At 36.8% G+C, this 24,253-nt stretch overlaps 3 protein-coding genes and 1 pseudogene across 5 annotated transcripts; 1 reads left to right on the top strand and 3 right to left on the bottom strand.

The window, feature by feature from the left end:
• Positions 1 to 34: 34 nt before the first annotated feature.
• Positions 35 to 679, bottom strand: LOC121776974 (pentatricopeptide repeat-containing protein At3g22470, mitochondrial-like). The gene has a single exon (XM_042174108.1). The coding sequence runs from the start codon at positions 677 to 679 to the stop codon at positions 35 to 37; it is 645 nt and encodes a 214-aa protein (XP_042030042.1).
• A 2,674-nt stretch (positions 680 to 3,353) lies between these two features.
• On the top strand, positions 3,354 to 8,027 carry LOC121777553 (putative disease resistance protein RGA4). 3 transcript variants are annotated; one of them, XM_042174849.1, is made up of 3 exons: positions 3,354 to 3,494; positions 3,877 to 7,212; positions 7,923 to 8,027. In XM_042174849.1, exon 2 carries the CDS (start codon positions 3,895 to 3,897, stop codon positions 7,198 to 7,200), a length of 3,306 nt encoding a protein of 1,101 aa, XP_042030783.1. In that variant the 5' UTR covers positions 3,354 to 3,494; positions 3,877 to 3,894; the 3' UTR covers positions 7,201 to 7,212; positions 7,923 to 8,027. The 3 variants fall into 3 exon arrangements, with proteins under 3 accessions (XP_042030783.1, XP_042030782.1, XP_042030781.1); XM_042174848.1 differs by having other exon boundaries at positions 7,597 to 8,027; XM_042174847.1 differs by having other exon boundaries at positions 3,877 to 8,027.
• An 842-nt stretch (positions 8,028 to 8,869) lies between these two features.
• On the bottom strand, positions 8,870 to 11,166 carry LOC121777558 (pentatricopeptide repeat-containing protein At3g04760, chloroplastic-like). The gene is made up of 2 exons (XM_042174852.1): positions 9,539 to 11,166; positions 8,870 to 9,443 (listed from the first exon to the last, which is right to left on the bottom strand). Exon 1 carries the CDS (start codon positions 11,041 to 11,043, stop codon positions 10,123 to 10,125), a length of 921 nt encoding a protein of 306 aa, XP_042030786.1. The 5' UTR covers positions 11,044 to 11,166; the 3' UTR covers positions 8,870 to 9,443; positions 9,539 to 10,122.
• A 1,186-nt stretch (positions 11,167 to 12,352) lies between these two features.
• Positions 12,353 to 24,253, bottom strand: LOC121776973 (annotated as a pseudogene).

Genomic DNA, 24,253 nt, shown 5'->3' with positions numbered 1-24,253 from the left:
AGAGCTCGAAAGTTTAAAGAATCTCAAAGGATCACTAGTGATAATCTGCAGAATGTGCGTGATGAGGAAGAGGCTCTGAAAGCAAATATATTTCAGAAGCCAAACTTGTATGATTTGCAGTCATCTCTTTCAAGACAAGAATCACATCGTCCATCTTGCTCCTTTTGAGAAGAGCTTGAACATAAATATTGCAAGTCACACTATCGGGCAAGCACCCCTTGATCACCATTTGCACCATCAAATTTTTAGCCTCTCCTATCCGCCCTTCTCCACAAAGGGCAGAAATAAGAATTGTATATATCACAACATCAGGCAAGCAACCTTTGTTTTCCATGGTATATAACATGGATAATGCTTCATCAATACGATGAGCATTGAACAAACCATGTAACAAGATTCCATAAGTTGTTGTATCTGGATAAACTTGTAGAGCTTCCATCTCTTTGAACAACTTCAAGCCCTCTTCACATCGACCATGACGAAATAAAGTCTCCACCATTATGTTATAAGAAATCACACCGCACTCTAACCCATTGGCGTGAATCATGGTAAAAAGACGACAAACTTCATCAATTCGTCCCATTTTACAGTACCCGTTCATCAAACTATTGTAGCTTGTAATATCAGGCTTGATGCCGGATTTCACCGCTAGTTGGAAAATGTTTCTAGCCTTATCCATTCTCCCTGTAAACAATATCCATTCATCAACGCATTGTATGTAACAATGTGGAAGTAATGCTTGTGTGCTTGCTTTTACTTGTCTCTATAAGGCATGTGTTACATATCTGACTATGAAAATCGAATAATAAATAATAAGGATCATTTAAACTAGCAGCAACTCTTGCCACCAAATTACTTCTTCCGAAGACACATGTTTTAAATACTAACTTCTTCCGTCCCAGTGAAGATAGCATTTTCTAGATGTCAAAGAATTTTAATTATAGAGTTTTATTTGTTAAGTAGAGAAAAATAAGATAAAAAAAGAAATAAAGTAAATTATGATGTAAGTTAAATTGAGGCCCAAAGAGAAAAGGGAGGTTGATCCCAAATGTGATTATGAGTTAAGTTATATAGGCCCAATATATTATTTTTTCTTTCCGTTAAAATAATTTCGAACCCAAAACAAATTTTTTAAGGACAAAAGAAACCATAATTGACAGTGTGGTGTGAGAGAGAGATTGTATTAATTTAGTCATAAACAAATACACATGATTCCCTTTTACTTTTTAACTTTATTTCAATCTGCTTTCTGCTTGAGAGAGAAAAGTGATGTGAATAACTTATAGTATGATGAGTGGGAATCGTAATACAGGTGGGGATAACTTATAATATAATATAATATAATGTTAGTGGAAATCATAATGCAGGAGTAACTTATCCATTCTGTCAGATGTTTAATCAAAGTCGTGTAGTCAATTAAAAAGCCCTTACAATGAACTAAACTCGTATTCTTTAATTATGCATTTAAATAGTGGTTGATCCAAAAAAAAAGGAAGGTTGAGTCCAAATGTATGTATGAGTTAAATCACCTTTATTGAAAATTAATAAAATCATAATGAGATCAATAAAACTTGCACAAAATTTTCAAAAAGAAAAGGCTAAGTTTATTCGAGGCCCAAGCTAAAATGAAAAAGGCCCAAAAAGTTAATGGTTAAGATTAAGCATGCAACAAGGGTGCATGAATTTAAGAAATTTATAATTAAACCCTAAATTAATCCGTGAAAAAATGATAAAAAAAAAGTTTAACCACAAGCCGTTAATTTTTAATTAGCCATTAGCTTTAGCTTTTCAATAAATGCAGCTCTGATATAATAGTGTTTTGTTTTTTAATAGGATGCATCTATGTGACCATATTATGAACAACTATAAACTGGTTTAGTAGATGAAAACACCGGTTAATTTATTATTTGTGGTTCAATAGCAACTAAATACTCCCATATATTCTTCTTGTTTTTTTTTGTACCATAATGCTATCACGTTGTAGTTTGCACCATGGACTATAACTAATACTCTCATATATTCTTCTTTACAGGTAAAATGACATTTTTTTGGATGACAAAGAATTTTATATAGTTTTATTTTTTAAAAGAAAAGGGAACAAAATGAAATAAAGTAAATATAGTAAGAAATAAATCACCTTCTTTAGTACAAACAAAAATAATATAGGTATCATATTAGGACATGAAGTATATAAAACTCCTTGGTTTTAATTTATTAAAACTGCCGATGCTACAAAACTCCAATTGTTTTAATGAAATAATTAATTTAAAAATCATTGGACGGATGGATGGAGTATTAATTAACACTCATGATTACAGTGGCGGATCCAGGACCCGAAAATGGCGGAGGCGGAACTTATATTTAAATATTAAATATTTAATTTAATATTATTTTTAATAATAAAATAAATAAATATTATATTAATATTTAAGTAGCACTACTGCACTAGCTTCATTAATAAAATATAAACATGCTTCAGCTTGCAAATATGTATTATTCATTTTAAAATAAAAAATTATATAAATATAAACATGCTTTAGCTTGCAAATATGTATTATTCATTTTAAAATATAAAATTAGTGTAAATATATGTACATTTAAAATCACTGTAAATATTATATACAAAAGTGATATAAGTAGAGCACTAAATATTTATATTTCAAAAATATTTAAAATGTTTATTTTGTTATATAGAGAATAATTAAGATGCATGAGATCAAATTATAAGTACTTTAGGATAAAAAAAGACTTTAACACAAAATTAAAAATGATTTTAACTAAAGAATAAATATAACAACATAATATATGCAACTTAGTAGTATTTAAAGGTATTATTTTGATAATAATAAGAAATATGAATTGATAAAAAAAAATGAAAATAAATATGTTTTGTTGAGGATTGAACCCTAGACATCTTAGTTAAAAATCCAACAACCAAACCATTGGACTACTACATTTTATATGACATTTATTGAAAACAAAATTATTTCTATACTCTACGGAGGGGGCGGATATCCTATTTTCGGATTGATTCAATGAAAAATTTAGGCTCTCCGGGCGGTCGGGTAGGGGCGACCGCCCCCACCTACCCCTTGGATCCGCCACTGCATGATTAGGATCGTGGATGGTGGATTATTATGTAGCAGTTGGAAAAGAGGATCTTGCCTATTAAATTCTTCTTTATTTCTTTAATTTATTAATATTATAGGACAATTATTTTTCTACAAAAAAAAAAGACCACTACTAGTAGACAGTAGTTGTTAGAACTGTGGGCCCTCGTCGAACAAGAGTCTACAAATTATAAATTAAATAATGACTAATTTTAAGGTCAATAATATAATTTTAAATCAGCCACTAGCTTTAGCTTTTCAATAATTCATGCCCTGCTAAGATAATCTTGTTTTGCTACCCCAAACTCTAATTCTCAATATTTGAAATTAATCAGAGAGATTGAGAGAGCAATTTCATTACCATACGATTGAATTCTGCAGCAAGTAAGTAGTATTTCATTTTCCATTTTCCATTTTCTGTTGATGGATTGCCCTATCTTATTTATGTGTTGTGTGTTTTCTCTAATTTCATACTTAGTATATATATTTCATATCAACCCAAATTGCTTATGATTATTGCTTATCAAGAATTGCGCCAAGCTCACAAATTAATTAACAGAATACTTTAAGAAAAATGAAATTTAAAGAATTTTGAGTATAAATCCATACAACCGTTAGATTTTAACCATCATGAATCCTTAGTTGTTTATATGTGAGCCCAAATATGATTGTGAAGGAAAATTGGTGTCATAACGTAGAAGAGATTAGAGAGTAGTGTTTGTATATAATCCACAAGTTTACAAGCATTCTTACAATCATTTTATAGATCTCTCTTTGTAAAGCCATGGAAGGAGTGTCTTCAGCAGCCATTGAAGTTCTTGTCCAAAACCTGATCAACCTTTTCAAGGATGAGTACTCTCTGCTTCGAGGTCTCGATGAAGATGCACAGCAGCTGCAGAGGACTTTGGGGATGATTCAAGCCTACTTGAATGATGCTGAGAAGAAATCCATCACACAAGATGTTGTCAAGAAATGGTTGAGGGAGCTTGAAGCCGTGGCTTTCGATGCTGACAATGTCTTGGATAAACTCAGCTATCATCTTCTCCACAAAAAAGTACAAAAGATGAAATCATCCAAGGATAAGGTACTATCATGCTTCTCATCCTTTAATGGCATTTTGCACCGGCGTAATATGGCTCACACAATCAAACAAATCAATGCTACTTTTGAGTCTATGAACAAAAGGGCAACAAATCTTGGCCTTCAAAGCATGATTGTGAATGCATCTGCTGCTGCTGTTGCTCATACTTCCATTGAGACGGATTCGTTCAGTCTTGATCCAATCTTTATTGGAAGAGATGACGATCTGCCTAAAGTAGTTGACATGCTCACTCAGACCCACCCAATGGAAGAGAAACGGGTTTTCTCCATTGTTGCTCTTGTGGGAATGGGGGGTATGGGGAAAACTACATTGACTAGAAAAGTCTTTAATCATGAGAGGGTAAAGGCTCGATTCGGATCACTAATTTGGGTTCATGTTTCTCAAACTTTTGATGCAATTAGTCTTTTCAACAAAATACTTTATAAGGTGACTAAAAAGGCTAGTGATGGAGTTGAGAACAGAGATGATATTCTGGAAAAGCTTCAAGAAGCTCTCAAGGGTAAAACTTATCTCCTTGTTCTTGATGATGTATGGAATGATGATGTTTCGAAATGGGAAGACTTTATAAACTCCGTACTGGGAGTTACTTCTACTAACGGAAATGGCATTATCGTCACCACTAGGAGTGCAAAAGTTGCTTCCATTGTTAACCCATTTCATATTCATCATTTGAATGGCTTATCAGATGAAGATTGTTGGTCTATAATCAAAGCCAAACATTTTGATAAAAATGGTGAAGTTCCATCAGGATTCGAGATGATTGGAAGAAAGATTGCAAAAAGATGCAAAGGTTTGCCCCTAGCTGCCAATGTAGTCGGGGGAGTGCTTCGCGGTAAGTCCGAAGAAGAGTGGCACTTCATCAATGAAAATTGGCTTTCGGATGATGAAGGCGGTGAAAATATCTCAAAAATATTGAAATTGAGCTATGATCACCTATCCTCACCGTCGCTCAAGAAATGTTTCACGTTTTGTTCGGTTTTCCCCAAAGGTTTGGAAATCGTTAAGGAAGAGTTGATTGAACTATGGATGGCAGAAGGGTTTCTTCAACCTACCCGAAGAGATGACATGGAGTCTGTGGGTAACATGTTTTTTAATGTGCTTCTACAAAACTCTTTGTTACAAGTTGCAGAGAAAGACGATTCTGAAAGTGTTTCAAAGTGTGTGATGCATGATCTTGTGCATGATCTTGCATTTTCTGTCTTATCCAATAATGCAGATGACAGTACCCCTGCTCGATACATGTTTCTGAAAAAAGAATCAAGTCCTATACCAAAAAATGTGGCCAACCATTTGCGTACATTATTCTTGGAAGGTGGAACTTCTTGTACTAAGTTCTCAAGCTTTGAGTGTTTGCATAATCTGACTCTTTCTGGTGAGTATAAAGAGTTGCCCAATTCAATTAGGGAGTTGGTACATTTGAGAAATCTGAATATTTATGATACAGAAATTGTAAACTTGCCGAAATGGGTTGGTAAACTCCATCACTTGCAAACATTAAGAGCACGCTGGAGCTTAGAGAATCTGCCAAGTACGTTGAAGTATATGTTTAACCTAAGGCATCTTTATATTGGTTCTAATACAAAGTTGCCAGCTGAGATTGGGAGATTAACTAGTCTTCAAACACTACCTTACTTCACAGTAGGCAAAGAGAAGGGCTACCAAATTGAAGAGCTCGGAAATTTGAAGAATCTCAAAGGAAAACTAGTAATTCGTAATCTGGAGGAGGTGCGTGATAAGGAAGAGTCTCTGAAAGCAAATATATTTCAAAAACCAAACTTATTAGATTTGGAGTTTGCATGGGTTTATGATAGAGAAGATGAAAGAAATGATGAGAGTGTGTTGGAAGGTCTCCAACCTCATGCCTATCTGAAGAAGTTGGAGATTTCAGGATTCAAAGGCAAAAGACTTCCAACATGGGCTGAGAAGATGGAAGTACGTGATGGGCCACAAGGATCTTGGGTACCACAAGACAACTTGATTGAATTAACACTCTACAGGTGCTCAGAAATTGAGGAAATTCCAAAGCTGGAGCTCTTGTCTAATCTCAAGTCTCTTTCATTGGAAGGATTGAAGAAGGTGAGGTATATAAATACTTCATTCAATCATTTAACGTCACTCCGATTAGAAGAGTTAAAGGCATTGGATTGCCTGCCGGAATGGATATTCTATAACAATCAGAAACTCTCATATTTGTACATATCAAAATGTCCTTTGTTGAGGGAATTACCAGATGGTGTTGACACCCTCAATTCTCTGGTGGTGTTGGAAATTAGGAATTGTGAGAATCTGAAGTCGATTGGGAATCCAAGTGGTGGAGCAAGACAATCACAGGGGATCTTCCGTTGGCTGAACATTGTAGACTGCGGAGAGCTGATGGAATTGCCGTGTCAAATGCTAGAGTCGTGGGCCCCTACAATTGAGGATCTTAGATTGGTAGGATTAAGGAGGCTAAAGAATCTACCAATGCTAATTGACAGCCTCGCTAAATCATCTACTTGTCTCACATATTTGATAATCATAGGTGTTCCTAAATTGATGGCTGCTAGTAGTGGTAGTGTTGAGAGTTGGGATCTTAGCAGCTTGAGCACATTAAGCATAGATGTGAGTGTGGAATGGTCAAGAGAGGATAGTGTTAGCATTGCAGAGACTGTGGATGGGATGCTGCAAAGATGCTGCAACACACTTAGTGGCTTAAAGTTGAAGGGGGTGGAAAATTGGGAGTGGCTGCCCCAATCCATTCAAAATCTCACTGCTCTTTATTGGTTAACGTTGGAGAATATAGGAGTAGAAGAATTGGCCCAATGGTTGGGGAACCTCTCATCTCTAACAGAGTTATTTCTACGGAATTGCAACAAGTTGAAGCGTCTGCCCTCTATGGATGCATTGAAGGAACTCGATGTTAATGATTGCCCAGAACTACGTATTGATTCGGAGTGGCGCAACCACCATCGCCATCTGGAAATCAGGGTTGATGGCCAACCCGTTTAAATGTTGTTGCAAGTAAGTATCATATTCTTTTCATATTCCGTTTCAGAAAAGAATTTATTGAAGCTATGGTCTGCTGCTCTCTGTTTTTTATAGATCGCCTACGGTTTTGCATGTATTTCCAAAACTACCAAATTGTCAAATTTTAAGATAGCACCATCCGATCTTAGATAAACCAATTGACAAATATTAATAGTATATGATTTTTGTTGTTATTGGTATAGCTTCTGTGAAATTCAAGGTTAGAAAGATGTTTCTATAAAAAAAATCTTTGTGATGTGCACGTTTTTTTCATCATTGTTTTCTTTCATGAAACTTTGCTAATATAGAGAATCATAAGTTCTATTTGTTTTAAATTCCTCTCCTTCATTAACCATCTTATACCTCTTATTGATGCAGTTCCAGCCGACGAGCTTAAAAAGTCGGCCTCAGAATAACTTGATATTCACATAGGACTTGTGAAACAGGCTAAGAAATCAAACATAGGATTCCGTTGGAGGTGTGTTGATGCATAATGAATTTTGGTCATCGGAGTATTTACGTTTTTTATTTCCTTTCCATTTTAGGTTTTACAAACCATATATGCTAATTATTTTTTAAGTCAGATTTTGGTATTGAATAAAAGTTAAGGTTTCAAGAAACTAGGAAGTGATGTGAATCAAATAGAATCCGTGCATTTCAGAGTGTTTTGTCTGATTCATTTGGATATATTTCATACCATATAGGTTGAGATTTAAGAAGCTAAGAACAGAGTTCGGACAGAGCCAGAAAAGAATATTGAAGTTGTAGGATTTCTCCATAGACTATGATACGATCCTAACTCTCTTTTATTATAATTATTTTGTTTAGATATCATAGGGATTTAACATATCTTCTTTTGTTATTTTGTTTAGATATTATAGGGATTTAGCATATCTTTTTTGTATCCACACATATTATAAATATGTGTGGAGTCTTCCATAATATTCATTCAATGAAATACAATATTATTTTGGCCAAGTCCACGTGTGATTCTTTGAATCCCTAATTCCTTACGCTACCTGCTGCCCGACGGAAGGTCTCCGCGCACAGCCGGAACGTATATCTGATCTGTAGCCGTTGCCCGACGGGTTGGAACCCGCGCACAGCCGCCCAGATCTTTATCTCCGCCGACCCTCACGGGCGCCGGATTATCTTTATCTCGTTATTATCCGTTTTATCGGATCGTTAGAGATTTAGGTCCTTTAACAGACTACTTTTACGTAGTACCAACTCCAGAACTTGCCATGATGGTCTTCACATCAAGCACTCCATGATCTCAATGGCTTTGGATTATTGGTTGGTTTTTATGTTGTTCCAATCCCACATGAATCTATACGAATTTTATGGACAAACTCTAATTCATCTTCGTTATTCATTAGCTTTAGTCCCTGTCTATGAGTCCTGTTGAGTTGATATGTGTTGATGCATCTATAGTTAATACTTTGCCTTTCTGCATCTATAGTTAATACATAGATGTTACCATCAATGAAAAGGACTTAGAATATGTGTTTAACTAATATTGCCTGAATTTTGTGAAGCATGTTCAATGCTTGACGAATGAAAACCATTACACCATCTTTATAGATAGGAAAACCATTAAGTTGATGGAGCTCTGAATTTATCTAGAAACGTGTTGGGAATGACATTCTCAAGTTCAAATATTTGTATATATATATTTGTATGATTTCAAAGAATACTAAAATAAATGTCTTAGTTCAAATAGAGGTGACCAACCCTATAAATAAATCTATGACCTCAATGAATGAATATATAAACTTAGCTAGAGACTAACATCATGTTATTGGCATCACCTAACAACATTCATATGTACCTTTTATGTATCTCCAAACTCCATCCCTCCGCTTCGTCTTTCCACGTCTCGTTTCCGTGGGCAAACACCATGCAGCAGCAACCACTCCGTTCAAGAGACCTGCAGTTGGTTGTTCACTTTCCTTGGTCTCAGGGCTTCATCGCGTTTCCCTCTGCCATGGAAGAAATGAGATCCTCCCGTGATTGGGATCTCCTACTCTGGAGACGCGTTTGGCTTCTGTTCAGAGGGGTCCAGGCAGGGCCAGCATTAGTGTTTCCGAACTGGAGCTCCCCCAAGCTGCCTGATGAGTAGCTGTGCGCTATGTGTGATCTGGTGAACTTGTCGCCACCATCATCGTGGCCACGACACTGAGTACCTGGAACTGGACTCATCGGATCCTTAGCCATTCCATTTACTGTAAAACAACAACAAAGTGGAGAGATTACGTATAAACATGCGTGCATATGTGAATCAATCGCATTTTGGTTGCGAAAGTAAGAGGAAGTTTACCTATGTGGACCGGACTACTCCAGTGTTTGAACTGGAAAGGAGAAGGAGAAGGGACCGGACCAGTATTACTTAACAAGGGACAACGAACTTGTTATCGATTCAGCAGCAGTCGCCTAATTCTGATAAACTGTTATATCATTGGAAAAATCCACGATGCTGAACCCTTTCACAACTCATTCATCCAGAAATAGATTAGCAGTTCAAATAACTCACAGTTCAATATTCCAATAATAACAATAGTAATCATCAATTCGACCCAAATATTTTCACATCAGAGATCACTGAACTAGCCAAATGTAATAGCAAAAACTGAACCTCAAAATCACAAACTTTGAGGAAATGTTGGCAGCCTCTATCTGTATTTACATACTAATATCCTGTTTAATGTGTGCCTTACAGTTAAGCTCGATTTGTGATAAATAAGCATTAGTTGTCTCTATGTATGGTCTCTTGTCATCCTGAATTATTTTCCTTAGTTTCTCGTGTTCTTATATTTTAACAACCAAATAAGAACTTTTACACTCCAAACTATCTGTTAAAATACTACTAATTAGTACCACAACATAACATCCAACTAGATTAGCCTATAACTTCTTTGGTAATAGTTTCTTAACCAAATCAAACAAAACACTATCTTTGCCTTCCCTTCGTAGAGGTTCAATCAGCATCGTAAAAGTGGTAGCGCCAAGCGTGCATCCCCCTCTTGCAGTCATCTCTTTCAAAACAAGAATCACATCGTCCATCTTGTTCCTTTTGAGAAGAGCTTGAACATAAATATTGTAAGTCACACTATCGGGCAAGCACCCCTTGATCACCATTTGCACCATCAAATTTTTAGCCTCTCCTATCCGCCCTTCTTCACAAAGGGCAGAAATAAGAATTGTATATATCACAACATCAGGCAAGCAACCTTTGTTTTCCATGGTATATAACATGGATAATGCTTCATCAATACGACGGGCATTGCACAGACCATGTAACAAGATTCCATAAGTTGCTGTATCTAGATAAACCTGTAGAGCTTCCATCTCTTTGAACAACTTCAATCCCTCTTCACATCGACCATCACCAAATATAGCCTCCAGCATTATGCTATAAGAAACCACATCACGCTCTAACCCATTGGCGCGAATCATGGAAAAAGACAGACAAACTTCATCAATTCGTCCCATTTTACAGTACCCGTCCATCAAACTACTGTAGCTTGTAACACTCAAGGTGTAGTGATCTACAGGAGCATTCCTCTGAAGCATTTTGTCGAACATGTGAAGGGCAAGTGTGAACTGTTGCATCTTGACCACAGAACTCAACAACTTGGTGAAATCAATAACAGAAGGAAGCGGATGCATTCTTAACATATTTCGGAACTCATCGATGGCATCATCAGGCTCAACTATACGGCTAAAATCAAATCTAGGATAAGCCGAAAAGCATCGAATTAGGTGATAATGCAAGCAACAATTTGACAGAAATCTTGGGAAGATGAGGGCTGACTTCAAAGACATGATTTTGATTGTCGATCTGGAATTCTTGGGTTAATTTGGGAAGTTTACTGAATGTTTATTGAATTCTTGGGAGAGTTTATATAGTAGAATAAAATCTTAGGTTCATTTGAAGAAAACAGGAAAATGAAATGTGTGTGCGGTTCATTAAAATCTTGTTTTTTATGTTAACTAAATAATTTCCAATATTTTAATAAAATTATCAATTTTTCATTTAGTTGTATATTACTGTAATTAATTATGATATACTCTCTCAGTCCCTAAATAATATGCATTATGCATTTTGGGTTCGGCACAAGTATGATGCAATATTAGTAAAGTAACAGAGTAGAGAGAAAAAATCAATACAATATTATTAGTGAAGAATGAGTCTCGTCTTATTAGAGAGAAAAAATTTTCCAAAATTAAAAGGTGTATATTCTTGTGGGACGGACTAAAAAAGAAAGAATGTAATATTCTTGTGGACGGAAGGAATACAATATAACTAAGAAATGAAATAAAAAATGAGAAAAATAGGTGAGATTTATAAAGTGTACTATTATGCATAACTAGTATTCATACCCGTGCTATGCACGGGGCATAAGATTTTTAACTAATGAATATAAACTAAGAATTAAAAACAATATGCAGGTTTTCACAAAAAAATAAACGTAAGGAGGGAGGATGAAGGAGCGGTGCTCTGGCCGGGGAGATGGTTTCCGCCGCCGGTTAAGGAGGAGGAGGAAGGAGGGAGGGAGAGAGAAACTTGAGAGAGATGGAGGCATCGCATGTTGCATTAGGGTTTTAGAATATTATTAATTTATTGTATATTGTTTGAAATTTTTGTTTAATATTTTGTAGGCTTTTAGTACTTCTTATAAAACTATGTAATCAATTTATAGTACATCTTTCTTGATTAAATACAGTTTTTAATTTGCATTTTATATTTATTGAACTTTGTATAATATATATTTTTTAAATATTTTTTTAATAAATATTTAAGTTTATATATGGTTAGAATTAAGTTGACTTTGATTTACTTATATTTCTATCTTTTAGACTTTCCAAAATTTTGAAATATGTATATATTAAATTTAAATTTGGCTAAACCGAAATAATTATACAAAGTGAAGTTAAATTAATGTTATTATTAAATCACACTAATAAGATGTATGACTAATGAGAAAAGTATAAGTGGAGTAAAATAATAAGATGTATGAGTAATGATCAAAAAGTATAAGTTTGTTAGATAAAGATACACAAATAAAGAACCTGTTAGTTGAGTAGAGATTAAAGGAAAAAATTAGAAAGGCCCAACAAACAAACCAATTGTTCATAAGTTTTGAAAAACTTCTTTGTAAACAACATTAATAGTAGCATCACTTCTATTATCATCTTCATCTCCACAAACTAAAATCTTGAGACCTCCACGACTCGTAACTCTAGATATAGCAACATACAACTGTCCATGACTGAAGACTGGTTTTCGTAAAAATAATCCAACATGAGATAGAGATTGTCCTTGACTTTTGTTGATGGTCATTGGGTCATTGCATACGACACGGCCAAAGGAAATTGTCGTCGTTGGAATTTGAATGGCAACCTTGGATCAGATGGTATTAAAGACATTCGGGGGATCAAAACTTTATGACCAACATTATGGCCACCCAATACTTGTCCCTCCAAAACATAATCACCCAAACGCGTAATTACCAGTCTAGTGCCATTACACAATCCATTCGAGTGATCTATATTCCTTAACAACATCACAGGAGTACCGACTTTCAATAACAATTCATGATTAGGTGTACCTGAACACTTCAACTTATTCAAGAATTCAACAGAATGTATCTCAGCTAAGCCATTTGAGGTCAAATCTGAGTTTGAGATACTATCATAACTCAAATAAACTCGACCCTCAGACTGATCCAACGACATCATGAATTGGTTAACCTCATCGACAACCTCTAAAGTAGGAGCAAGTATGGCACGATCATGCAAACATTTCATCAAGTCCTCATGATTCATATAGGATGGATATATCGTTGAAACAATTGTTCTAAGAGGATCCCCAGAATTAGACAAAACAATGTCAGAAGGAAGATCAATAGTGACATCACCATCATTTGGACCACCAACAACTCCATCTCCAATAGAAGCAACCCAAGAAGAAAATTCCTTCAGTTGTGAAACTTCATCAGAAGATGCAGCACTTAAAAGTCGCATGTTTTTGGTCAACCTCAGAACTGTGCAATTCCTCCAAAGATATGAAGAGTTAAGAGCGGCATTCACAACATCTTGCCTACTACCCTTAGGAACAACTGGTAAGATTTGTCTGAAATCACCTCCAAAAACAACTGTTTTTCCGCCAAAGGGTTTGTCCGTACTACGTTCATTACATACACGCATAATATCTCTAAAGTCCTATCCACAGCTTCTACGCAATGTTTATGAATCATCGGAGCTTCATCCCATATGATAAGCTTAGCTCTTACAATCAGTTCAGCAAGTGCACTCCCTGGTTTTATATTGCACATAGAATCTTCATTAACAATGATGGGAATCTTAAATCGAGAATGAGATGTTCTACCTCCAGGCAAAAGTAAAGAAGCTATGCCACTCGATGCCACGTTTAAAACAATATCACCCTTAGAACGAATCTCGGTTGACAAAGACTTCCATATGAAAGTTTTACCAGTACCTCCATAACCATGGACAAAAAACATTCCTCCATCACTTGAATAGACAGATGACATAATAGTATCATGAACATAAAGTTGTTCATCAGTGAACTTGGTAAGAAATTCCAAATGTTCTCTTCAAGATTCACGATCATAACATAACTCATCGCTAATCAACTTATTGTCAAATGATTCAAAATACTCCGATCTTGGATAAGGCATGCCCTGGAAATCGCGCAAACTTTTCCCAAAATTTAACAACAATTTCTCAATCTCCGCCAATGCAAAATTCTGAATTTCTTCGTCATCCAGCATCAAACCTACGATAATACATAATTCATTACTACAACTAAACAATAATATGTAAATAAAAAAAAGAAAATAATAAACTAATTGTGTACCTGCATGATTTCTTAATTTTCGTTGGTTATACTGAACATCATATGATAAATATTTCCAACAACTTCGCCAAACAAAATCCTGCCTTGAAATAGATTCTGATGTCAATAAACTCACAAATAACAATCTTATAGAATGCGCAGAAGACCAAAATGATGCCTCTATAATGCCATCAACATATTCTTTATCATCATCCAACAATCCTAATGCATAGCAGGCATCTCGAAACGTATCATATTGAACCCCATTGACACATCTAATGTCTTCGTATGATGTAGCTCCTTTAACAATATTCAACAAACATCTCAAGTAATAGATATCACCAGAACCTGGAGCAACATAAAACAACCTCCCTATGGAAAACCGTTGTTTTCTAGGTTGCCAATGATGGGTTTTCCACACAAATTTGGTCGGAAATTCTCCATAAGTGAGATTTCGACCTTCAGAATAAAGCTTATTTGCCTCCATCCAACCCAAAAACTTGCTTTGATGAATAGTATGACGATTTAGAACGTTGTCTAACGGATCTGATTCATTAAAAATAACATGTTGTTCATTCGGAAGGTGAAAACTCAGTCTTTCAACAGAAGGCTCCCTATATTGAATTTCAAATCCGAAAATTCTCCAAGCAGCTTCACATGACGATATATACCTACAATCATAGTACAAACTAACTCCATCCAAATTCTGCCTAGCACCATCCGCACCAGTTTGGAAAAAAGACGTTGTAACACGATCATGACACTTGTTTATGTACTTAAACAAATACTTGATGGATTGCGATTGATTGCACCACTCAACATTGATGAGACCACCGTATTTCATAAGCAATGCACGGTTGTGTGGAACAATATATCTATTATCCAAGGGCACACCATCCTTCATAACAACACGACCATTATCTCTACGTCTGTGACATACTTGGATTTTACATGATTTTAGAGGGTGGTTTTGTATGAATGTGATCATATTTCGTCTATTATTAGGCGTGTTTATATCTACTTCTCTATTATGTTGGTATGTTGACCTTTTTGTTAAGAATGTGTAGAAAAAGGTGTAAAATAGGTGGATATGCAGCAGCCTTGGTTTGAGACAATTCTTCTAGAGATTTTGAAGTCCAATCAACACCCACTGCATATCATTCTCTTCGTCTTCGAAAGAGCTTCGCGTGGGTATCTCAAACGCCCTAATCGGAGTTCGGATGAGAGAGATATGGCCGATCTACGAAAGCCGCGCACAGGTAACCCGGCCGGGTTAATTTACAGTGCAAAAATACAACCCGGCCGGGTTGAGTCAGAATCCAGCAACTGTCCTAAAATGGTGACCCGGCCGGGTTTAATTTCCAGTTCAAAAATACAACCCGGCCGGGTCGGATTGTCTGACGCGTCTGAAAGCTGAAAACGCGATTTTTGAAGGGAAATAAGAGGAGAAGAAGCCTAGGGTTCATTATATTCCACACCTACCGCCCCTACACACACAAATACCCTGAAGAACACTTTGGAGAGAGAGATTTGAAGATTGAAGAGTCCACATCGAAAGATTGAAGCTTCACTCCATAGATCGATCTTACAGGAGTATTTAGTATCTTTATTTTATGTTTTTGATGGATTACTTTGTGTTGAACATGGCTTCCTTTATGAACATTAGTAGCTAAACTTTTCTTGTAGAATTCTTGGTGATGATGCACTAATTTCATAGTTTTTATCCGATTGATTTTGTTCTTGCCTTGCTCTTGTAGTTATTTGATTATTCTTGGGTTTATTCCTTTCAATTGCTTGATCACCACTTGATTGTGTAGGATTAATTAGATTAATCGGGAGATGAAATAATTAATCCAGAAATAAGAATAATTCACACCTTAATACAATATAACTCGGGAGAGTTGAGGTTTTGAGTGAGGTCATTGACCTAATCGAGCTTTTGGGAGTTAGGAGTTTAGGATTAGAAGGGGACTTCGATCCTAGCACCTAATCTATAGGTTTTTCACCTCGGGAGGGGGTTTAATCTATAATTGTGGTCGGCTTAGTAACTCTAGAGACACCAAAAGGTAGGGCAAGTCAATTGGATAAGAGCTTGGAATTGTGCATCGGATCCTTGAGTTCTACAATTTCTCCATATTATCTTTCATTATCACACCGTGTTTTCTAGTCCTTAATTGATACTTGCTTATTATATGCTTTTATTAGTTGTTAGAACAAACAAAACTGCACTTGATTGTCTAGATATTAGTTGATCTTTGTTCGTGGTAGTTAAGCTGATACAAAATTGTCTCTGTGGGATACGATACTCTTGCTTACTGATTGCTACACTAGCCCCGTACACTTGCGGGTATAACTTGTGTTAAAATAAGTTGAGTCAAGTTTTTGGCGACGTTGCTGGGGACAATTGTGTGTCATTATAGCTTAATATCGTGATAATAATTGAGATTACTAATCTAGATTTTACTTGCTTTATTTTTAATTTTTATTTTTGAGTTCTCTAATAGATGTGTTTCCTTGTTCAGGGTGTATGCACACGCGTTCTAAAGGTCCACCTCTAGAGCCTATCGATCTCGAGATCGAAGCATCCAACAGAAGGAGGAACGCGCAGAGAAGGTTAAACCAAAGGATTCGGGTTTCTTCACCCGCTCACAGGTGTCCACCCTCTCCTATCCAGAGAACTCCATCACCCAGTCCATCTCCACCTCCATCACCTATCCAGTACGAGCCTCATTCTCCAATTCTAATGGATAACGGGGAGGAGAACAACAATGAGGATCCTGTCATCCGCCAACTCCGTCTACAGCTGGTTGCCATGCAGAGGCAATTGGATGAACAGAATGTGAGGCCAGTGCCCGTGCAAAATCAATTTGCCTACAGACAGGTTGCTAATCCACCAGTCAACAATGCGGGGATAGCGGCCAACAGCTTCGAATTGAGACCGGGGTTGATAGACAGAGCAGAAGCAAACGCATTTGGTGGGACAGGTTCAGAAGATGCCAACAAGCACCTCACCAAGTTCATACAGATCAGCAACACAGTGAAGGCGAATGGGGTCACAGATGAGCAAGTCCGCCTCCGATTATTCCCATTCTCTTTGAAAGATGAGGCAAGGGACTGGTATGACAGCATGGGTCCTAACTCTGTGCCTACATGGGATGCAATGGTGGAGCTGTTCTTGGAGAAATATTATCCACCTAGCGAGGCACTCAAACGCCAAGCTGAGGTCATTCAATACAAGATGCACCCTCAGGAGAATATCATGGAGGCTTGGAAAAGGTTCAAGCAGCTGATGAGAAGATGCCCCAATCACGGGCTAACTCCGGGACAACAGATCTTAACCTTCTACAGGGGAGGCACGCTGGAAGCAATGCGTGAACTGAACATGAGCGCCGGAGGATCTCTCTTGAAATTGGGGGAAGCTGAAGCACTTGAAGTGATCGAGAGGGTAGCTTCAAATGATGATGGATGGAGAAACGACAGAGGAAAATCATATAGGGTGGCATCCACCTCCGATAATGATAGGATTGATGCAATATCCAAGCAGCTGGAATTTCTAACTGACAAGCTTGGGTATATGGGAACAAGTCAGTTTGGGACTGAGATGCAACAAGGAGTCGAAGATGTAAACTACGTTCATCAAGGTGGCAACAACAGAAATTTCAACAATTACCACCCCAACCAAGGAGGAGGCAATTACAATCACTATGGGAACAAGGTGCATCCCAACTTGTCATACGGGAACCCAAATAATGCCCTGCAACCACCACCCGGATTCCAGGTATCAAATGGCCAAATCATAGAACCGAGGAAGGATGAGCTGAAAGATGTGTTAATGGCCTTTATGAAGCAAACGGGAGAGTGCATGAAGGACTCCAACAAACGGCTAGTGCAGGTTGAAGCTAATGTGAATGACCTTAATATTCACATGAAGAGCATCGATAACCAGATGAGCCAGATTTCACAGGCAGTGGGTATTCAGCATCAACCGGGCCAATTTCCGTCACAAACAATTGTCAATCCTAAAGACTGTAAGGATTGCAAAGCCATTAATCTTAGGAGTGGAAAGAGCTATGATGGCCCAACCTTGCCTGCAGAGAAGGAGAAAATCTCTCAAGAAGAGGTGGTGGAAGAAGAAGAACCAGTGGAAGAGGTGCCGCCTCCCAAGGCAAGCATCGTGATACCTGCACCCCCTGCTGAGGTTAAGATCCCATTTCCACAGCGCGTGCAGAAGAAGAAACTAGATGATCACTTCTCTAGGTTTCTTGACATATTTAGAAAAGTGCACATCAACATCCCGTTGGTAGAGGCGTTACAGCAAATGCCTACATATGCAAAGTTTCTAAAAGATGTGCTCTCCAAGAAGAAGAAGTGGACTGACTATGAGACGGTGAACATATCTGAAAATTGTAGTGCCATAATTCAGAAAAAGCTACCGGCCAAGCTTAAAGATCCTGGGAGTTTCAACATCTCATGCGTTATTGGAAATGACAGACAGACAAAGGCACTTTGTGATCTGGGGGCGAGCATAAATTTGATGCCATTATCATTTTTCAGAAAGATGAAGATCGGCACTCTCAAGCCGACAACAATAACACTACAGATGGCAGATAGAACCGTCACCTATCCTAAAGGAATTGTTGAGGACGTTCTTGTGAGGGTACATGACTTCATTTTTCCCGTCGATTTTGTAGTATTGGATATGGAAGAAGACGTGAATATACCGCTTATCCTGGGGCGCCCATTCCTTGCAACGGGAAAAGCATTGATAGATGTGGCAAAGGGAGAGCTCACTCTTCATATGGGTAACAAACGTCACATCCTATCTATCTACAATGCTATGAAGAGTCGTGAGGAAGAAGAACTTGTTATGAAGAAAGAGTGCAAAGCTGTGCACGTTGTAGAGGTCCAAAAGGCACAAGAAATTGAGTCCACATTTGGGGATTTTTCTTTACCGCAATGGATGTTTGGTTCATGTGGTGGATCAACTTCTAAAGAAGAGACTACATCAAATCCTAAAGTGAAGGTGAAGAAAACAAAAGCTGAAAATTTATCCAAAGTGAAAACTGAAATTTCTGATGGAGCTCTGAAAAATACTTGGTGGAAGAAGAGATTGGCTATATCATATGCTTCCAAGATTGACAGAAAATCCAACGCCACCATTTATGGCGTGACATGATGCAGCTCATGGACGACGTCGAGCCAACGACGATAACCAAAGGCACTGTAGGGGAGGTAACCCCTAGTAGGTATCTTTAAATTCTTTTGTTTCAGTTTGTTTTTGGTGTGTTTTATGTTGCTTGCATACCATGTTAGTCTCCCTTCTCCACCAACTTTTCAAACTTATTCTTTGCATAGCTTTGAATAAGTTTGGGGGGATGATATGGTGGATAGGGACACTAACGAGGTACTTATCTTTTTGCTTTAGATTGATTAGTTGTGTTTTGTTGTTTTTATTTTGTTTTAGGATAGAATTGCTTTGTTTAAGAAATTCATGAAGTTTTGTGTTGTTTGGTTGTGATTGATTGCAAATTTTGGGCTTGAATTAAAAAAAAATTGGTATAATTGGGGTGAAGACTAGTCTTCTATGATAAAAGAACCATCCATTTTGAGCTATCACTTGACCATTGACTTGAGAGTTTGAGTAATTGGGTGCATAAGTAACGAATTGCTTGTTTGCCTTGATTCATGCTATTTACCAAGTGAGATTTTTGAGCCTTCAATTCTTTCATGTGTGTTTTATCATCAATTGTGCATGTGTTTCTAGAACTTGCTCCTGGTCTTCTTGAGTCTACAAAGTGACCTAAAATATAGGGGAAGATGTTAGGCCATCGTTGTTAGCCTCATTTTTACCTAAACACTAAACCATAGTATATAACACCCTTGTTAGCCAAGTTTGAGCCTTAAGCCTTTTCTTTTGTCAAGCTAATCAAGTGGATTGAGAATCCTAGACTCTAAATTTGTTGAGATTTGAAAAAGAAGAGTTGGGAAAGTATAATTGAAAAAGGTTGGTGGAGTTTGTACTTAGAAAAAAAAGTGAATGAAAAAGAAAAAAAAAGAAGAAAAAAAAAGGAAAAAGAAGAAAGAAAAAAAATTTGTATATAGAGAATAATTTGAGGTCTTTGGAAGTTGGGAAGAAATTAGACAAAGTCTAGTTATTATCTAGAAGTGTTTTGAGAATGGTTGAAGTTAAAAGTTGATTGTTGTGATTTCTTGGGATTTTACGTTTTGGGAATTTCAGTCACTTTAGCCAATTATTTCCTCACCTTACCAAAGAGCCTACATTATAACCTAAATAAAAGACCTTTCGGACTCTTGATTTATTGTCACACGAGGTAGAGGAGAGGTCAGACATTGAGCAAGCTTATGGTAAACCATGCATTTTTGCTTGATTTGAGTGACTACTTGATACGTTATACACTTTTTAGTGAGGTGAATATACACACATATATACATCCCGAGTGAAGTACGAATCCAAGGTGATATACGAGTTAGAAGCAAAAGTGCATTCGACAGCTTAACTTGATGGAATTTGTATTGTGATATGCTCCTTTATTCCATATTCTTTGAGACGATGATGATGTCTAAAACCCCTTTAAATCCAAGTCTTCTTTTAATTCTTTTTCTTCATTGCTCGAGGACTAGCAATTATGTAAGTTTGGGGGAGTTGACATACTTGGATTTTACATGATTTTAGAGGGTGGTTTTGTATGAATGTGATCATATTTCGTCTATTATTAGGCGTGTTTATATCTACTTCTCTATTATGTTGGTATGTTGACCTTTTTGTTAAGAATGTGTAGAAAAAGGTGTAAAATAGGTGGATATGCAGCAGCCTTGGTTTGAGACAATTCTTCTAGAGATTTTGAAGTCCAATCAACACCCACTGCATATCATTCTCTTCGTCTTCGAAAGAGCTTCACGTGGGTATCTTAAACGCCCTAATCGGAGTTCGGATGAGAGAGATATGGCCGATCTACGAAAGCCGCGCACAGGTAACCCGGCCGGGTTAATTTACAGTGCAAAAATACAACCCGGCCGGGTTGAGTCAGAATCCAGCAACTGTCCTAAAATGGTGACCCGGCCGGGTTTAATTTCCAGTTCAAAAATACAACCCGGCCGGGTCGGATTGTCTGACGCGTCTGAAAGCTGAAAACGCGATTTTTGAAGGGAAATAAGAGGAGAAGAAGCCTAGGGTTCATTCTATTCCACACCTACCGCCCCTACACACACAAATACCCTGAAGAACACTTTGGAGAGAGAGATTTGAAGATTGAAGAGTCCACATCGAAAGATTGAAGCTTCACTCCATAGATCGATCTTACAGGAGTATTTAGTATCTTTATTTTATGTTTTTGATGGATTACTTTGTGTTGAACATGGCTTCCTTTATGAACATTAGTAGCTAAACTTTTCTTGTAGAATTCTTGGTGATGATGCACTAATTTCATAGTTTTTATCCGATTGATTTTGTTCTTGCCTTGCTCTTGTAGTTATTTGATTATTCTTGGGTTTATTCCTTTCAATTGCTTGATCACCACTTGATTGTGTAGGATTAATTAGATTAATCGGGAGATGAAATAATTAATCCGGAAATAAGAATAATTCACACCTTAATACAATATAACTCGGGAGAGTTGAGGTTTTGAGTGAGGTCATTGACCTAATCGAGCTTTTGGGAGTTAGGAGTTTAGGATTAGAAGGGGACTTCGATCCTAGCACCTAATCTATAGGTTTTTCACCTCGGGAGGGGGTTTAATCTATAATTGTGGTCGGCTTAGTAACTCTAGAGACACCAAAAGGTAGGGCAAGTCAATTGGATAAGAGCTTGGAATTGTGCATCGGATCCTTGAGTTCTACAATTTCTCCATATTATCTTTCATTATCACACCGTGTTTTCTAGTCCTTAATTGATACTTGCTTATTATATGCTTTTATTAGTTGTTAGAACAAACAAAACTGCACTTGATTGTCTAGATATTAGTTGATCTTTGTTCGTGGTAGTTAAGCTGATACAAAATTGTCTCTGTGGGATACGATACTCTTGCTTACTGATTGCTACACTAGCCCCGTACACTTGCGGGTATAACTTGTGTTAAAATAAGTTGAGTGTAAACCGGAAAACCATCATCATCAAACTTTGTGGCATCAAGATATTGCTTTGGGAAATATTTTGAACATCTTCCATCACGCATGCACGGAGAAGATTTACGAACAACACCACATGGTCCATGCACCATGAATTCTTTGACATTTTCATAATAGCAAGGATCAATTGCTGGATCAGGAATTTCAGCAGAAATAATCTCATCAATGCGTCTAGGTTGAGGTAATTTGTCCTCATTGCTTAAGAAAAGCAAAATATGGGCATGAGGCAATCCACGTTTCTGAAACTCAATAGTATACACACCTGCAAAGATTAATTTAACAAACATATTTATTAGAAAAATCAATAAATGGATTAGTTAGAAGGAAAGACATAATTTTCTAAACAATGATAACAAACCTGCTTTCACAGCTCCAAAAATTTGGTTGGTCTTAAGATCTCTTATCAAATTATCCAACTTCACTTTAAAAATCCTACAGACAACATCGGGTCGATCATCCGTTTTCAACCCCTTGGCCCCAAGAAATCTAACAATCTCTGGCCATTTCGGATTACAAGTAAAGGTAATAAACAAATTTGGATAACCAAACCATCTACAAATTGCCATGGCATCTTGGTAATTCTGAATCATATATCTTGCCCCACCAACAAAACTTGAAGGCAAAATTATTCGTTTACCATGCATTGAACCATCTGTCTCACCTCGAAGAACAGCCTCTGCAAGGCCATTATACATTTCAGCCCGTAATTTTTTCTGTTGTGTGCGTACGAACCTTAGACGACCAGTCTCAATCATAGTATAAGCATCAACAACAAATTGCTGGAATAATCGCCGAGCGTACAAAATAACAGAACACTCATTCAGTCTATCATGCAACCGGTATGCAAAATATTCTTTCGGACTAATTTTCTTTCTTTTGTTTGAAGAAGTGCAACTATCTGAAAAACCAATATCTTCGCTATAACCATCCTCACCATAAGCAAAAAGAAGTGGATACTGAAGTGCAAGATAAGAAGGACTTCGTTCTGTAATACGTTGCAATCGGCCTGATTATTTTTCAACAATAATATCTCTATCACCCAAAGCTTCATCAAAATCACCAACCACAAGCAAAGCAACCTCGGAAACAATAGGAAGGTTATAAGTTCTCCCATCCCTACCTCTCTTGCCAAGTAATCTTAAACTGACATTTGGATGATTTTCTTCATTAATCTTGTCTTTGACCATTCGGAAGGATTTGACCAAAACATTTTCTTCATCCAACATTTTTTGGAGATCAACAACTATTTCTGAATGCAGATTATTCAAATCATTCCTCCCCCTATAAAATAATATTTAATTCAACACAAATTAGTTACATAACAAAAAATTATTTATATTGTCTTCATAAGAAAATAAACATACCTCACAGAGTTTATCCTACGATTAATCTCATTTTCCGTATCATAAATGTACAATTGGGCAAACTTTGGAATACAACCATCTTCAGGCAATAGACTACCCATTAAATGGTAATTTTCGCCATGCAAACGAAAAGTGGGTGGAGAATGACCTGTGTTGATACTATTATCAACTTTACCTCCCATAGAGGTAAATCCAAACATCGAATTATATGATCGGATATTTTTCAAATAATGAGTACTTTTCGAGTCATTAGAAAACATCAACCGATATAATACTCGAGGAGGAGGTATCATATTAGGAATCTGGATATTCCCATTCATACAACAACCCGAATATCTTGGATTTGTCACATACTTGGTTTCCCAAGACGTTCCTCGAACCAAAAAAATGCACCACAATGTGAACAATTTAATATAGCATCCCCGATATCCCAATATTCTGTTCAATATAAAAATAGTATTTTAACAAAATATACATTTTTCAAAAATAATAATTCCCTAAACCTTATCATGTGTATACAACAATAAAAGCATGATATTTTAATAATTCTTTTTTTTTCAGATGTAAAAATTAAATACCTCCATTTTGATTTACGATCGATAAAACAAATGATACTATCATTCACAATACACGAATTAGGCTGATCAAGTACACCATCACTCAT

Source organism: Salvia splendens, chromosome 18 (genome assembly GCF_004379255.2).
Source record: "Salvia splendens isolate huo1 chromosome 18, SspV2, whole genome shotgun sequence".
In the NCBI taxonomy this organism is placed as follows: domain Eukaryota; kingdom Viridiplantae; phylum Streptophyta; class Magnoliopsida; order Lamiales; family Lamiaceae; genus Salvia; species Salvia splendens.
This window is presented reverse-complemented; position numbering and strand designations above follow the sequence as displayed.

Coding starts and splice junctions, on each gene's coding strand:
- LOC121776974 (XM_042174108.1), bottom strand. CDS start 679: ATGGATAAGGCTAGAAACATTTTCCAACTAGCGGTGAAATCCGGCATC.
- LOC121777553 (XM_042174849.1), top strand. CDS start 3,895: ATGGAAGGAGTGTCTTCAGCAGCCATTGAAGTTCTTGTCCAAAACCTG.
- LOC121777558 (XM_042174852.1), bottom strand. CDS start 11,043: ATGTCTTTGAAGTCAGCCCTCATCTTCCCAAGATTTCTGTCAAATTGT.